The sequence below is a fragment of the Falco peregrinus genome, chromosome 2 (genome assembly GCF_023634155.1).
Source record: "Falco peregrinus isolate bFalPer1 chromosome 2, bFalPer1.pri, whole genome shotgun sequence".
In the NCBI taxonomy this organism is placed as follows: Eukaryota; Metazoa; Chordata; class Aves; order Falconiformes; family Falconidae; genus Falco; species Falco peregrinus.
Genome location: NC_073722.1, coordinates 65454334 through 65471876, shown reverse-complemented (window position 1 = coordinate 65471876; position 17543 = coordinate 65454334). Strand labels below are relative to the sequence as shown.

Here is a 17543-nt window from a genome sequence, read left to right as displayed (position 1 = left end):
TGTTTTTGTACACAGACTTGCACTTGGGATCATGCAGAGTCTAAATGGAGCACAGAAATCATGGTGTCATGTGGAACAAAAGAGAATTTGAGATTTCCCTGGTAAAGAATGCTTAAGTCTGTTACTTTTGGAGACAGTCCTGCTATGAAAGGCTGAAATTTCAAAAAGTTTCCCCCTGTAATAGAGGAAAAGAAATTGTACTGGGGGTCCCAACTGAAGAAAACCTAATTGCAGAATAGTTCTGCAGGAAAACCCTTCTGTTTCAAAGCTCTTCTGAAAAGTGATTAGAAGACTAGTCCATTGGGGGTCAGACAGCCTGAAAATACTACTTTTGAGAAAAGTAGTCTAAATTCAGTGATGCTTCCTTAAGCCACGGGTATTTATCCACGACAATTCTATACCAGTGCAACTAGCCACCTTGAAGCCAAACGGCCCATTAGTTATGAATCTTTATCCCTTAAGCAATACTACGTACTTGAGTTATGATTTGCCAGTTTCTGGTCATTGTGAACATGTAGGACTACACCATTTCTATTTTGTTCTGAGGTTCATTCCCGTGGGGACAGACGGTCAAATCCAGACCCCCACATCACCCTGACCACATTTTACTTCCTCCAGCTGTTGTAGCTTAAGTGTGTGCCCTGAAAAAAAGCAATACAGGCTGCACCAAACCAAAGCCAGAACATAAAACTGAGGCTGGCTCATGGCAGCACCATAACTCCACCTTCTCTCCCTGCCTCCATACGTACTCTCCTTGCTCTGTGGCTAGCAGGGGTGACAGTGAGGCTGTGAAACTATTTATTTCTGTTTTACAGGGCAACTTACTTGTCCAGTCTGCCCACCACAGGCTACTTCTGCTGCTGCCTGCACAAGGAGTCATCCCACTGGTTCACTGAATAAAGGCTGATAGCACCACACACCAGGCAGGCAGGTCCTGCTCCTCCACCCACTACCACATTTCAAACAATGATCCCTCCCTTCCAGATGACTCTGCTAGCAACCAGGATTCAAAGCGGTGCTTGTTTCTGTCATGCTTGGTTGGCTTTGTGAAAAAAAAATTATATATATAAAAGAAAAGGCAGATAGCAAGCTGCCTTCAGCAGTTGGGCTTTGATTTTCTGTGTTATTTAGATTCCAAATAAGCATCTGCTGGCACAGCCAAAAGTATAAAGAGGAGATAACTGTGATTTTGACCATGTTCCACAAAGCATTCCTGACTGGGTTAATGTTCTGCACAGAAACTTTCCCTCATTCCTGGATGGATTTTACTCCTTTGCTAAAGGGAGCAGAAAAAAACCCAGGTGTAATTTAAGTCCTAAAAATGAAGTCAAAATGACATTTGAAAGATGAACAGATGTTGTGGGTAGGGGTATTATTTTTCTCATGTCTTTATTGGTACGATTTCCTACTCTGATACAGCTATTTTCTTTTCCACTTCTAGTTTTTTCTAACAGAATACACCGGGCCTCTTCTAATATATCTGCTCTTTTACATTCGCCTCTCAACTATTTATGATCAAGTGGAAAGTAGGAAGAATTTCCGCCACCCAGTGGTTCAGTAAGTGACACTTGTGTGAACTGTTTTCCTGGGGGACAGGGAGCCAAAGGGATGGAGGCTGCATTTCCAGGGCTGAGGATTTTACAGGGCATGTGAGACTGCACGTCTGGTCTCAGTCAGTGGGAGTTTCAGATTGTTCTTATCAATAATGTTGATATTTTATCAGCACTCATAAATCTGACCAAAAATGGGATCCCGGTTGAAATGGTCATTGTACGTGGTCACAATGGGAGCTGTAGTATTTTCCTCAAATAGTTTGAAGTCCAGAAATATAGCCTGAACAGGGTGAAATAATAAATGCAGTGGTAGTAAACCAAAGTCATGCTTGACAGAGAAGAGAGGGCAGGACTTCAGGTGTCTCAATCCCAGTCTCTTTACAATGCATTCTCACTCATAAGATTAGTAAGCATCAGCCCCCAGCACAGAAGATAACACACCCCCCCCCCCCCCCCCGCCCTCCTCCCAGCTCCCACCTAGGCACAACGAGGAGGAATCTTGAGAGGTCTGCATGTCATGAGTCAGGTCAAGAAAAACTGAGAAACACAAAAGAAGCACCACAGGAATTCAGAAGTGGTAATCTGATTTTTGAAACTAACCTCTTCAAACTGCAACTGTTCCCTACGGCCATATGTAACATATTTGAGTTCTGAAAGACTTTTAAGGAATAGCACGGTCAAGTGACAAACAAAACCAAGAGCTCAGCCGCCGTTACTGGACAGCAAAGAGCACAGGTTGTATCTAGCTGTACCGAAACAAATCAGAGCAGCTCATATATAAGCACAAACCAGACAGCTTTGCTTCTTTCCATCACTGAAACAGGAATGCTAACAAGGAAAATTAATCTCCTCCGATATAATACAGTAGGAGCTGACCACAAGGAAATGCAACCTGCTTAGTCTGCTAGAACTCAAGAGGCTGCCAAAAAGCAATGAAGAGAGGACAGTCAACCAAGATAGCTTTTTATGACCTTCAACAGTCCCTGCCATTCCCAAGCCTTTTGAAGGACTGGAAGAAACAAAACAGACATGATCAATGGGAGGGATTAAGAACTGTTACAGGCAAGAAAGTGGCAAACAGCTATCCATGATAACTGCGAGAGGCTCAAGGCACTGCCACCACCTACTGTACCCTTCCAGGGAATGGTGGCTAATGCACCAGGCAGGCTGGGAACTTTCACACTTAAGGAAGTTCTCTTCAGTGTGGTTGTCCCCATTCCAGGAGATCAGTGCCTGGTGGAGGGGTGGAATGTGATCAAGGGAAGCCTGTCAGCTGTGTAAGTTGGAGCAGTGGAAATAGGAGGGCACACAGGGAACTAGGAGCCTCAAGGAACTGTTCAGCTTTCCCACAGCATTTTTCTACACACTGATCGCAGAATCAAGGCAGCTGGCATACAACAGAGAAGCACAGTGAATAATAATACCATTTACAGATGGAGGAACAGAGACTTGGAGAGACATTAAGGGAGCCAGTGGAGCTGGGAATGAGAGCACAGAGTAGCTGAATTCAAATCCAGAGCTGCAAGATGCTTGCCTGCCTTCTATTGCTCATACACTTAAAAGGAGAGTTTCTGGTAACACAGAAGAGACAGCAATACCTTTGCCTTCTTTCAAGTGGTCAGGGGGTGTGCAGAATGCTTCCAGTGACTGCTCCTTAATGGGTTCATCTAAGGTCCCCATCCTAAGTAAAATTAATTTTAAAATTCCTAGCAAAGCTGGAAGTTTGCTCCAGACTTTGGATAAGTCGTTAATTGTTTGAATTTTTCTTAGCTCAATTCTCTCTGGTTTAATTACTTTGAAATTGTTTAATCTTTGACTCTGGCTACCATACAAGATGCATAATAAAAGCATTTGAGATTTCACATGCTGAAAACCACTTTTCATTTATGTCTTATAATTGGTTTGCAGTGAGACGGGCTCTGGTAGTACAGTACATGTAACCAAGATAAAATGCCACCAGGAATCACTCCTGACATTTGTTTCTGAAACTCAGTCTCTATGAGCTGCAACTCATTCTTGGAAGCAAATCAGCAATGCCTGTTATTGTTTCATAATCTTCCTCAAAAGGGAATCAATATAATAATTTCTACAACAATTACCTCATTTCTTTGTAACGGGCGACAAAAAAGCCATCAGAATGGATTAACTTTGCAACAAAATCTCATTTTGCGTCCACAAGGAAATGAAATACAAACTACCTCCATGCAGCTACTTGAGCTGGCAAAGGACAAGGAAACCATTCAGAAGATATTTAGAATGGTTTTAAATGTCAGGCATATCCTACAGGAGCACTCAGGTAGCCTTAAAACACGGGAGAGATCTTTTGGAAAAGCACAGCAGACGCCTGCTTGCATACACAGCTGTCCTGTTTTAATGTCTTGTCAGGGCTATGCATCACATTCAGAGCTCGAGGAGCTCTTTTCATTTCAAGGCTAGTAAAAAGAAGTTGCTTCCCTGCAAAATGAAATCAACTTTGTATAACACTGAAAATGATTCCATTAATCTTTGGTTCCAGATGCTTCAATTAAGGCAATATCTTAAATCTCATGATTTCAGTGTGACTGCAGTTTTGGAATATTAGTCCTTATTCCTTTTGTGACGTTAAATTGTGAAATAATAAAAAGCAGTCTTTCACTTACCTTAATTTCCTTTTTTTTTTTTCTTCCAGCTTGGCCTGCTTCTGCCATTGTTTACACTACATCAGACATCTTCTGGAGACATTATTTGTTCACAAGTTTTCAGGAGGGCACACTCCTCTGAAAAATATGATAAAGGTGACAATGTGTTTATGATTCTGTGTAAGAGAGAATATCCTCATATCAAAGCAGTCTTTGGAAGAAGATAAGAAAATTAAAAAATAATTTATTTTCTAGCTCCAGAAATTATGGTTAATCAAAATACAAAAATAAGAAGAATTTCAGGGCCATGTCCCCAAGGACACCAATTGAAATCAATGTCCATTTTAGCTCCTGCATGTCAATGTCCACCTTGACTCATCCACCCAAGGGGCTAATTCTCATGTCCAGGATATTTTTCAGGCTGAATGCTATTTTTATTATGAGATATGCTGCTGTGACATCTAGCAATGCTGACAGAAATCACACTCCACATCCTCAATGCAATATAAATACAGAGCAAGCAACAGGCTTTGCATTAGGAAACAAAATTCAAATTACAAGTAGAAAAAAACATATTGTTTTATAGATCGAGGCCTCAGGAAGGAAGATACTGATCTAGCCTAAAGTCTGTCCTGCAAAGCCTCTTGAATTTCGACTGTGTGTCACTCATAGGCTTTCTTTTCTTTCCTTTCATGTACCCGGTCTTGGTCATTTTGTATCACCCTTCCTCCCACCCCATTCGGTGACCCGCCCTGTAAAACTTCTACAATATATTGAAGATTTTAGTGAAGGAGATAAATGTATGGCCATAACAGGTGGCTCAATTCAATTCCAGTCAGAAAGGAGTTAATAGGATACACAACTAGAGAAGTTTTACAATATACAACATGTAAGAGAAATAAAATAAAGTTAAAAAAAAAAAAGAAAAGAAAAAGATGAATATAAGTTAAATGGCTTTGGAACCAGAGTACCATTTCCAACGTGATTCATGCATGTGGGAGTTAAAAGACCCACAGTTACTGCTAGTTCCTTGTGTACCACGGGAGCGCTGCATAAAAAGATTAAAAAGAGAATGCCTGACTTGGCAGCCCTGCTTATGGGGTGGAGCTGTAGCCAGTACCAGCACACTGCTCTTCCCAAGAGGGAACTGAGAATGGGATCCTTAACTCAGACACACAGAAAAGCTTTATGCAGTCTCCAGGGTGGTTCTGGTTGGTTGGCTGGTGGGTTTTGGTTTTTCCTTGTACAAAGCATGGGAGCAGTGACCCCTATACAGAGCAAAACATGATCACATTCTCTCTGCTTGGGCTTTCCCAAGCCCACGGCTTCATTCATCAAGCAAAGGCAGCTGGGGTGCTGCTTTTCAACAAGAAGATGAACTGGGGCCGAATCCAATGGAGTAGGTGCAGTGTGTAACTCAATTATCTTTATAGGAACTGTGAGCCTTTATTTTGGTAGGGTTAAGGCAGGCCAATTCAGTTTTACCTCAGTTTGCCTCAGCTGGTTTAGTGTTCTGTTTGGCTAGTTCAATCTTGCTTGGAAATGCTGAGTTTAAGGTATAGTAACAGCTCAGCTGTGTTAACCAGCCCGAGACTTTTAGTAGTACAACTGCTCTAACAATAGAGAAATGTGCCCTTCAGCAGCAGAATCAAATAAGAATTTCCTACAAGAGGCATAAACCACATTCAACATACATAAATACAACAACATACATAGCCACACAATCTGTGACCTTTTAGGGTTCTTTTTTTAGTGGCTTCGTAGCATCTTACAAAGATCTATATTCTGTGACTCAAGAAGCTGCTGCAAAGTCTTGCAATGGTCATCTGGGTTTTGCACTTAGAATTTATATTTATAAAGTTATGGTTTGAACTTGCTTATCACCCTTTCTAACAACAACAAAAAAAATCTTTTGTCCATTCCAGGGCTGTGCCTTTTACTGGGGGTTCACTTCCTGGATTGCATACTACATCAACCATCCACAATATACGCCACCATGTATGTATAAGTAGCACACAAAACTGCTTGGTTTTAAAAAGTTTTTGATATGCAATCTTAAGTCCTCCAAAAGCAGTAGATGTCCCCAACGTGAGATCATATGACTAATCTAGTCAGAGATTAGCTTTTACTCCCTGCCAGAAGGAAGACTGTCATGTGGGAGGCTCTCCTGCTGTGTCACTGAATGTATGTTCCCATTCAGCAATGGTCAGTCGCTGTCGAGTTTTATGAACTGGAAATATTGCCCAATGGAGAAAACACAAAGATTGATACATTTTGCTCATCTTCACCATATATGTACTAAGAATGCAGGAGAGAACTAGTGCCAGCTCCATTTTCTTGGAGGCGATATTTGTTTGCTAAAGATACATCCTTTTCATGAAAATTAAGATTTGTGAGTGTGTGCGTGAGAAACCAGTAAAAGTCAATCAGATACTGATGCTGATAATGAAAAAAAATCCTGGTTTTTGCTTCTAGATGTCGTTTATCATTTTGTTCTTTCTCATTATATTTTATTGTTGCTCTGCTGTTTCTTCATTATTTTTTTTCTTCTTGTTTACTCTTTGAACTTTTGCTTCTTTTGAGCATAATTAGCATAAGTTTTTTCCTGCTACTTTACTTTCCTTGCTACACCTTAGTTTTCCTTTTCCTCTGCATGTTATACTTATTTATGCACTTCAGGAACAAAGGGTTTGCTTTGCCATTTTTATTTACACTCAGTCAAATTACTAATTTTTTTAAATCAGAAATTTCTCCTACATGGCACCTGTTTTCCTTTCAAAATAACACAGAAGTTCTGTTTCAAAATTATGTGATTCTTTGAAAGACAGCTGAATTTAGTGTGGCTTTAAGAGTAACGCTGCAAACAACGTTGAAACTTTCCCAGACACAGGTTTTAGCAGTCCAGATCATCAAATCACTAGGTGCAGCTTCTTTATAAAGGAAACCATTAGTTCAGGACACAGCATTCCAACACAGAAAACATTCATAAGTACTTCTAATTGCTTGCCACCACCTTAAAATGACAATTATAGGTCCATTGGTCTAATGCTGGAGATCACCAGCCCTCTGGCATAGTTATCTAGATCAGTAAAATGGTGGTTTGTTTTTGATGCGGCAGCAGGTGACCTCCACAGCCATACCCAGAGATGGCGAGTTTGGGGACAGGTAAGGAAAGGCAAGCAGGGAGTTGCAGAATGCTATGCAGGCATGGTAAATTAAACCAGGCTGACAAAAGGCCCATGGAAAACATCTGCTTAGCAGCTACAGACTCACAGGTTGACATGCTCTGGTTGTTCTGAGGAGGAGTTTTAGAGCATGCCGTTGGAGCCATAGAGGAGTCATGTGCCAGCCAGAGAAAAAGGGTTCTCAAAAGTAAAGGCTCGATGAGACTTGGTCAGGGAAGTGAGGTACGTACGCGTGGTCTGTAGCCCTCAGCCATGACCAAGATTTACTTGAGAACTGTAAACCTTTGGAGACAAACATGGTACAGCACTACAGTGGTCTGTGGACAACATCAAAAAGGAGAGGGCAGGTAAAGAGCACATAAAAATTGAAAAGGCGAAATATATTTCTTGCATGGTGAGACTGTGAAGCAGATAGTGGCTATATAGTAAAACCTTACTACTGTGTCACTACTAAAAACAAAAAAAAGTAATGGATAGGTTATGTCTTGGGTTCTCTGCTCAGGCAGATAAAACGGCCTATGGATAAGACTGTGATACCCAGCCTGGTTCTGCCACTGACCTTCACTTCATCCCTCCCCTTGCCTTTCCAAGAACCTTAACACCACCAACTGCATTGACAAAGCACTTAGATATATGAAGCTGAGAAATACCAGAAAAAGTTAGGTGAAAACTGCCTTGAGATTAGTGGCGAAGAGACTGGCATTTCTAGAGTGATGTTATTATTTGCATTCTCCTCATATTGTGTGTGATAATATCCATTCTTTCTGCAGACCCTGTCAGGAAAGAAGTATTTCTGCTCGTCAACACTAGATTAATTTCACCTATATCAAACCATGTGCTTACTGTAAAATGCAATTTATAATTTTGTCCTATTTTCTAGCATTTGGCCACAGACAAATTTCTTTTGCTGCTCTTGCTTTTCTGGTATGTACAGAAATAACTTTTATTGATGATAGCGAAATAGGAGTAACTCACGATTTAACAAAATGCAATAACATCACATGCATTTGTGTGTACATATACATCCACACTCACAACCCTGTGTCCTTTGACTGGATTTAGTGATAATCGATTAAGATTTCCAGGCCAGGAAGTCTCCTAATACTATTTACCTATACAGAGCTTAATGTGAAATACTGTATCTGACTGCCATGAGAACATCATCAACAATATTACTACTCATAATTTTGTGTAAAACCACTAATATTTAGACAGATTGAAAATTGCCATTTTTAAAACACTGAAGAATTACATCCTAAGCAGACTTTGCAATAGTGCTGTGTACCCTGACTAATTTAACCTCAACAGCTATTAAAACCAACAAAACCAATTGCTGCCAAGGCGGGTTAAGTCAAGAGAAAGCGCAGGTGACAAAGGGTGGCCGAGACTACTGAAACTCATGTTTGAATGAAGATAACTGTATAGTAAGACAGAGACTCAGTAAGAAATTCTCATGTGGAAATGTATATTCTCTTCCACCCTCTGCGGGAATTGCACTTGGAAATGCTGAGTGTTGACTTACCCAAGCAAACACGGGTCAGTAGCCAAAACAGCCTCTTTGAAAATCAGATACAGATCAGTTTCTAGAAACATAACAGGAAGGTGGGACAGGTAACATGTTTAGGTTCCTTCAGGCAAACACTCTTCAAAAAATCATTCAAATAACTCCTTAGCAATATTTAAATGCTTTCGCAAATTGAGATGCTTAAAGATCATATTTTTGGCAGTGTTTGTTTCTGGGGTTGTCCATGCAGTTCTCAGCTTTTCCTGCCGTAATAAGCTAAAGCAAAGACAAGCAAAATAGTCATATGAAGAAGTTCATACCCTCAATGAGGCTCTACAGTTGAAAGCAATAATCCTGTACTAGGAGACAGGAGGTTTTGGCAGCAGTAGGCAGTAGTGCATCCAGAGCCTTACTGTCTGCCCTTCCTAAGCTCAGGGGTTGCTTGAAACCAAGCAAACCATTTGCCTGCATACTCAGTGTTACCAATAAAACTTGTCCCTGTCAAAATCTCTGCATAGAAAAAGCCTCCTTGTCTAATGAAACATCCTTCCCCCTGTCAGTGTAACACACCCTGCTATAGCTTTTAGGGAAAACGCTGCCATCAAGCAGAGAGATGAGTCCTGCCGGGGGAATTTGCTATAACTATGGCCATCCCCTTCAGATCTGCATCAGCACCTGCTCTGTGGTCTGAATTCTTGCAGCTTTATTGAGAACTTCCTACCCATGGAGACTCAAAACGTTTCCCTTTCAGATCTTGTTCTGGCAGGTTCCCAGACAATTAATTTGAAACAGCAGTCTACAAAATAAAATAGTTTGAAGCTGTTTTCACAGTTTTCTAAAACATATGAACAAAATATTTGGAAGATTTCTTCTTTTCCCCTCTTTTATGGCTTGTCTTTATTACATATCCTGATTTAAGTATATACATCTGCAGCTGCTGTAAAAAATAGTACTGAGTGATTTGAAGAGTGTCAACAAGCCTGTCTGAAAGATTCTCATATTTAGAGAAATTACTCAGAGCTTTGCAGGGACGTTGTTCTCATAAGATACACATGGAATATAAAGAGGGGGAACAGTATGTAGGCTTCAATATTTTATCATCATAAATATGATAAGCCTTTTTTTCTGCTGTTCCCCACTGCCCCATATTTTATATCTGAGACACTAAGGACTAGCTTACATTTAGCAGTACATCTTGATATAGAACATTAGCAGCCACATTTCTAAAGCGGAACAGAACTAATTACAGCAGAATGCAGCTGCAGAGTCAAAGGTAAGCCAATAAAAATCCCTGCAGAAATGCCCTTTGCTTGTTTTACTTAAATGGATTATAGAATTAGTAGGTGTTAACTATAGTGTGTGACTCTCTCTTGCTCCACAAGAATATGAGCATTGCACATTTCAGTATGTTTCACAAAAACACTTCTAGCTTTGAAACTTTTTTCTTTAAAATAATAGTAATCAGAAAAAAATCATGTTTCTAGCTCATAATTGGAAGTATGCAAATTAAAATTACTTCTATTGCTATGGCTAGAATTACAGCTTCTGATATGGCATTTTATAATAGAATTTCCTTTTCTGGCTATTTAGTGTTTTACATCTGGTGTTTGTGATAGATGAGAGCCAGTTAATTGTAATTAAAAAACATAAAAGGACTGCAGGATTTGACCCAAGACTACATATCCATGCAGAGTAACAGCTTTGCTAATAGACCTGATTTACACTTTCCTAACAAACCCCATAGAAATCTCTGCCAAAAAAGGGAAAATTTTTCAGCATTGCTATCTACAATGTTCTTCCAGATAATGGCACATTTCAATATAAAATGAAGTTACATATTTCTTTCAATTGGTTTTAATTGAAGTTTGTTATGGATGACTTTCAGAATTAGCTTAAAAATTACAATCATATTTCTTTTTTTCTGCATTAGTTTTGTGACTTTATACTTTTAAGGTCTCTAGGTTTTAGCACTCTTCCTTTTTATTTTAATTTTTTTAAGTTTTTCCAGCTTTGCAAAATTTAGAATGACAAATGATATAAGAAAACACAACTTTTTGACACTGTGGGTTTTTTCAGTTTGAGAGGAGAAATCAGTCTTCAAACCCAAAAATGAACAAAAATGTTCAGTTCAGCCTGAGACTGAAATGTATATAGCATTTTGATTTTCTTTGTAAAGCAGGGGAAACATGAAAAGCATAACATTAGATTGTTGTACTGACAGACTTTCTTTTTCAGGAATAGAAACAGGTTTTCCTACCAGTTCCCACTTTAAATATGGGTACTAATTGGTTTTGATTCTACAGTAGTTGTAATTGATGAAGTACTGAAAGCCACAAGCAAATGTGAAATCACCTTGTACTACATGCTGTATAACCCACCCGGGAGACATGGTGTGTCTTCCAAAGATTTAAACCATATAAATATTAAAGACCAAGTTTGAGAGGTTGGTTAGGGCTGGACATGGTATAACCAGAGAGCAGCAGAACCAGGAATAATACCAGTCCTCTTCATTTATCAATTCCTGACTGCTATCTATTTGACCAGCCTGCCCTTCAGAGAAACACTGCCTTTTTATTCACCCTGTATTTCCTTCCTCTGCGACATACCTAGAGAACTGGTTTCTGTGCTTTGTAACCAGCGTTAACAGAGGTGCTACGCTGAACACCTTTGAAAGTGTGTGTAGGAAGAGGGTAGGCACATTAACTCAGGACATCTTTACGAAACCAGTGGTCAACTTTTCACTTGCTGCTTTGCAGTCTGGGTTAAATCCAAATCCTGACAAGGATGTTGAGTTCAGAAAAGTATCTTGCTAAATTCCTTAAACCCCAGGGAGCCTTTTGGATCTCCCCCGACCAAAGCATGCTGCACATGCTGCGCATGGGAACCACGCTGAAGGCTTGCCCGCACTGAGCTGTATGGAGTTGAAGCATTGACTTAACCCCAGGCTGCACCCATGATGCTCACTAGACACTTGTGTGTTTGACAAAGATCACAGAATGTATTTCCCATGGGCGAGTCATTTCAGAGTACATATTTTCTGGATACAGAGATTAAGTTGTAATAGGGGATTCTGATTATGCACTGAATCGCAGTTACCACAGCATTTTAAGCATATGACTGAAAATATGGTTTTAATGTCTTGCAGATGTGCGAAGCTGGAAATCACTTTATCAACGTAGCTTTAGCTCACCAAAATCATTCAGGTCTGTCTTTGTTTCCTGTCTATTTAAGACTGAAGTGTGTTTAACCTATCCATCTTCTGCTAGTATACAGTAATTTATATATCTACATCCACAGAATAAAGAAAGATGAAGTAGGTACCATGCCATTGGTATAACATCTTCAAAATAAATGTGGTGACAAGGATACATTAGCAACAACGTTGTTGCTCCAAAGCTTATAAAAAATTTATCTTAATTAGACACAACTGCAATTTAAATATGGATTTAAACATGGAAGTTCTCTAAAGCATCCTGTTGGCTGACAACAGAGGATTCCATTTTAAGTGTTTCAAAAGCTTTTAAATTAGATTGCAGAGTTTTTAGATACGTGCGTCTCGTGCAAAGATACACACACAAATACACAAAGGCAGACTCATGAATACCTACATAGGCAACAATGTATAGGTATGCGCTTAAAAGGCTGCTCCAAGCAAGGGTTTTCAGGATCTTTCATACCATGAGAATTAAAGTTACACTATATACACTAGAAAGTAAAATATATATTATCAGATAATAATAGTGTCATTTCCCACTATAACATGCTATTCACATATTAATCACAGTGTGATTAACTGCACACACTGAAGTCAGTTTCTATTCTGGAAAGCTTTTGATGTGCTGTGGTTAGGCAGGTGCTTACGCTGTTTGTTGCAAGGGGCGTAATTCAGGTACAAGCAGCAAGAGCCAAATAATTAATCTACATGTTCAGTGCCTACAAGTATGAAAGATAGCATTGTTACCAGAACTTAAAAATGAAGCATTGCATGTGGCATTTTGTGTGAGCATTACCAGTGACTGTAGAGTCATCCTGTTAGCTCTGGAGTTGTTTTCCTGTTCTACTCTGGGATGAAGGATGAGGACGTGAGAAGGGACAGGTTCATGTCCCCGAGTCAGGCTGCGTAAGACACAGCTGCAACATTTATATCCCAGAAGAGTGCCCTTAGCCCTCACCTGCTGGCTAGTCTGCATTAAACTACTTGTCTCTCTCTTCCTCTGAACAAAGGTTGCATCCTTTGGACATGCCAAACCTTCCTGTAGAAGCTGATACATGGCTCACTAAGCAGTATTCTCACTAGGATAAATACAGCTTTTTCTGTCGCAAAAGATTTCACAGAAACTTTTCTAACAAGTTGTACTCTGGGAGCGCTGGGCAAGGGGAGGGCTGTTACACAGACAAGTTGTGATAAGGCTCAGTTCCCCTTTCTATATGGAAACTGGTTTTATCAAGTTGTGTTGTTTTCTTTTTTCTTTTTTTTTTTTCTTTCTTTTTTCCTTTCATAAAGGTAGTAAAGCCTGTTTTCCAAGTCCAACCTACAACCCCTTCACATGGCTTTTCTTGCTGGTATCCTGTCCCAACTATACATATGAGGTATGTGACTTTCTTCTGCTTATATGTAAAGAGTAGGTGGTTACTGTGTTTCAGTCACTGGCTGCAAAAAATCTGCACCTCCATGCAGTTCCCTCTGCACATCTATCATTATGTTCCGTATGTCAGAGTCTCCTTGCTCCACAAATGTTTCTCCACCAGTCCCTTCTCTTCCCTCACATCAATATCATGACTGTTGTGTATATTCCCCTCCACTGCAGACTCTCCAGTGATCCAAGAATTTACCACCCATGTCTTTACCCCATCCAGCACACTGGGGGGTTCCTTTCTAGCTATTTTTCCTCTCCCTCTTCCAGTATAAGTGTCATGCTCTTCTTCCAGAGGAAGCTTTTGAAAACTTGCCCTTTTGCTTTACATAAATTATACAATTAACAGTGCGTTTTTCTTTGCAACAGGTTGGTTCTTGGATTAGTTTCACAGTGATGACACAAACCCTGCCAGGTAAGTTTGAAACAGAATGAAGATAGCCTGTACATTGTTGTATGTGGAAGTGCATTCTGGAAATCTAAAATTTGCCAAAAAATTTATAGCATACGAAATACTGACATCAAATCCCCCTTGTGATGTGACTGTATAAACCTTCAAAGTGCTACCCTCAGAAAGCTGCAGAGTGTCATGCTAGTACAACACCTTCTTTTGATCAAAACCAGCTCTCTGCTTTTTGTGAAATATTGTTGTTTCTTCTGTTTTCACAGTGAAAGCAGACTTTGAAATTTAGAAAAAGAAAAAAAGTTGTATTCTTCATTACAGTCAATCATTTTTGATACAGGAATTTTTTTTTTCATTGTAAACCTGGAATAATACTTCTAATAGGGAGAGGAAAACAGAAGTATTTAGTATTTCAAAAGAGGAAAGAGACATGTTCCTGGCAACATTTCCCCATTTGCTTATATCAGGCAGCCAGCTTGTAACAGCAGTCTGCTAGTAGCATTTGCAACTCCTGCTCAGTACTTTCCTGCATCTTTAGAGACTTAAAGACCCATACAAATATGGTCCCTGGGACTGAGATTCTCCAGACCATTCATTTTTTAATTATTTTTGCATTCCAAACCAGAAACTTATAAAAGCTACTTGCAAAAAGTAGCCTCGTGGTTTAAAAAATGAAAAAGAAAGACATTTCAAAAGTGGATTAAAGTGCATCATGAAAAAATTAAACTTTTAATTTTTTTTGAAAAAATAAAACATTTTTGTGCTTTAGGCTCTGGTATGGAAATGACCTGAAAGTTTGGGGACATTGTAGGACTGCATTTACAAAGGCAGGGAGCAGCAACATACACAGCACACTCATCCTTGCTGTAATTGTCCCAAACATAACTTGACCAGATAGCCTAATGAATGTTTCTGATGCAGCACCTCATTTTAAGGAAGAAAGGATAATGAATTTGCAAAAAGTACCTGTAAAAGCATTCCCCATTTGGTGCCACTCATCCCAAAGGAAGAGGCACTCAAAAGACCACTTACTGGCTCCTGACAACCACAGTAGGGGCCTGGGCATCTCTGGTTGTTGTGAGACCTCACTGCCAGGCAGCTAAATCTATTTGTGCACCTACTGCCTGCTTCCCCCAGGGCTGAGCTCTCCCTCCATGCAGCAGGGAGTTACGGCACCGATCCCAAGTTACGGTTCGGAGCTGGAGGAAAAAAACAAGAAGTGTTGCAGGACAAAAGCAAACCAGAAAAATAGTCGAGGTCATGGGTAATTCTGTGTTGAGATGGCACCATGCCCAAGGAGGCCTTGGGATTTATGGTGAAGTCATAGGTGATACAGGGCATGTCTAATAGATGCGCATATTGTCTGTGTGAATTCTGATGCAGAGGCTGAGCCTCAGGCTATGGTATATCAGTAACTGCAAGGCTGCAAGAGCAAGGGCACAGTTAACCTGTATCTGCCCACAGAAGGGACTACTGCAGACTTTTCCATAAACCCTCTTGTATGCACAGAAACAGCCACTGAAAGAACAGACATGATCTTTTTTTTTTTTTTTTTTCCCCTCTCTCTTATTCCTTGTAGTTGGCATTTTTGCTTTCCTGATGGTCATCCAGATGTCTCTCTGGGCCCAGAAAAAACACAAGCTATATCTGAAGAGGTTTTATCCAGAGGTGCGGAGAAAAGCAGCTATGATTCCTATCATCTTCTAAGCTCTTCACAAGAACTGAAGCCTAAGTGTACAGTTCAAGAGCTAACTCAGAGTAAATGAGCCATTTCATTCAGTAACCAAAGTGGATCAGAGGAAGAACTACTGGATATCTTTTTCAGAAAATTAACAGTTCAAGACGAACAGCTTTTAATTAAGTGATAAAATGTAGCTCTTGAATTCTTGGTTCCTGCTAGAAGATATGATTTAATTAGATTTTCTGTAATGGAGCTAATTGGGAAGGGACAAGAAAATTGCTTATATTGAATGTTAGGCTAGATATTTAACTGGTGTAAATGGGCACAGATGCTGTTAAAATTAATGAATACAGCTCATCTGCATGCATTCAGGTCTGGTGATTTTAAGGTTCAGTGTTAGATGTTGACGAGAGCCTTGGATTTTTGCATCAGATGTTTCACAGCCCTATTTTTATTAAAAGGCACAGAAACAGCACATTCTGCCTTGGCTCCCCTAAAGCATCACATCAAAGAACGACCACTATGCTGTTGACACAGTCTAGTCCAGCTTTACAAGGTTTTTCTTTCTTTCTTTCTCTGTAATTGAATCTCATAGCAAATTGTTCAATACAAGTTGGCTTAAATTGATCATTGCAGAGAGGTCTGGCTTTCTTTCATTTTCAGGTAGGCAGATCAGACCTATGATTGCAGGATGGGACTGTTTATGAGGTGCTTCCCATCTTGCTACTAATTTGCAGCATGTCCTTAGGAACATCATTTAAGTCCATTCCCCTTTCTCACATTGAAAAGTTCTGGAAATAGCAAAAGACTTTCTGGACTAACAAGCACATTAAGATCCCCTTGTTCAGTGCCCAGCTGCATCCAGACACCATTCACCTTGTTTGTATTAAGCACTGTGAAATCCTTGGGCAGAAGGTGAATCAGAGTACAGCTCATTATCGAAAAAGGAAAGAGATCCTGCCAAATACATTTCAGTCTGTATCTGAACTGTTTCAGATGGACACTGCTGAAAGGTTTCAGCTCTTGCTTCAGTTTGGTCATTCTCTATCTGCTACTTTGCTTTCCATTACGTTATTTTTTAAGGTATTCTCTGGGCTTTTTATTCAAGTCTTGAAAACTCTTTTAGCTCCATTTGCAAATCAGAAATCAGTGCATCTATGTCATGCAGAAGTATAACTTTAGTTACACAGAGAAAAAAAAAAAAACCCAAACCCAGAACTACTTCAGCCAGCAAGTATTAAGATATGGAGAGTTGGGGCATTAAGTCCAGTTTTCATTCTATTTCTGTTGCAAATTTATCAATGTCTTTTGACTCCCTTAGGCTACTGAAAAAGCTTGCCTAAAGAACTTCATAATCATTAGAGAAACACTGCAGTGCACAAGCAAGGCAGGCAATTTGTCTCCTAAAGGCACTGTTATCTTTGCACCAGCTCAAGCTGGTTCTAACAAAGTTAATTTGCCCAGTAAATTGGGTTCATATCCCTTTTCTAATGTCTAACTTGCAACACTTGCCCCTATTAGCCACGGTAACTCAATTTCGTCTTAGTAATGTAAATAAATCACTTTCCATATTTTTGAACTTGTAACCTGTGAACAGCTAAAACTTTTTACTCCTCTCAATGGAAAACTCAAGTCACAGTGAACATTCAGTTCTCTAACCCAGACTGCTAATAAAGATCTATTTTTGAAAAATTTTCTGTGCTCTTTAGTCCTTATCTAACAACAATATTTCTGAAACTCATTTTTTTCCAAGCCAGTGTTAGATGTGTGAGTGAAGACTGCTGTCTATTTTTTTGATCCAGCTACTGGGATTGTTTTCATTTAATGTTTACTGAATGTCTCATTTTAGCAATGTTCAAGTTTAAAATAGTTCATGTGGGAAGGTAACTTGCCAAAAGTACTTACTTATCTGTTCACCTCTTGATTACAATAGCTGCAGTTTTAAGTCTGTTCAAGGCATGTTTC

At 39.7% G+C, this 17543-nt stretch overlaps 1 protein-coding gene across 3 annotated transcripts in view; it reads left to right on the top strand.

Annotated features, from left to right (window-relative positions):
- TECRL (trans-2,3-enoyl-CoA reductase like) overlaps positions 1–17270 on the top strand; it is a 67911-nt gene extending 50641 nt beyond the window's left edge. For 2 of the 3 annotated variants that reach the window (XM_027787689.2, XM_005238026.3), the window contains 8 exons: positions 1442–1557; positions 4222–4327; positions 6097–6169; positions 8237–8280; positions 12006–12063; positions 13365–13450; positions 13864–13909; positions 15477–17270. In XM_027787689.2, coding sequence (XP_027643490.1) covers positions 1442–1557; positions 4222–4327; positions 6097–6169; positions 8237–8280; positions 12006–12063; positions 13365–13450; positions 13864–13909; positions 15477–15604 — 657 coding nt within the window. In that variant the 3' untranslated portion in view covers positions 15605–17270. The remainder of the gene's footprint in view (positions 1–1441; positions 1558–4221; positions 4328–6096; positions 6170–8236; positions 8281–12005; positions 12064–13364; positions 13451–13863; positions 13910–15476) is intronic. The other variant, XM_055796747.1, reaches the window with a different exon arrangement.
- Positions 17271–17543: the final 273 nt, after the last annotated feature.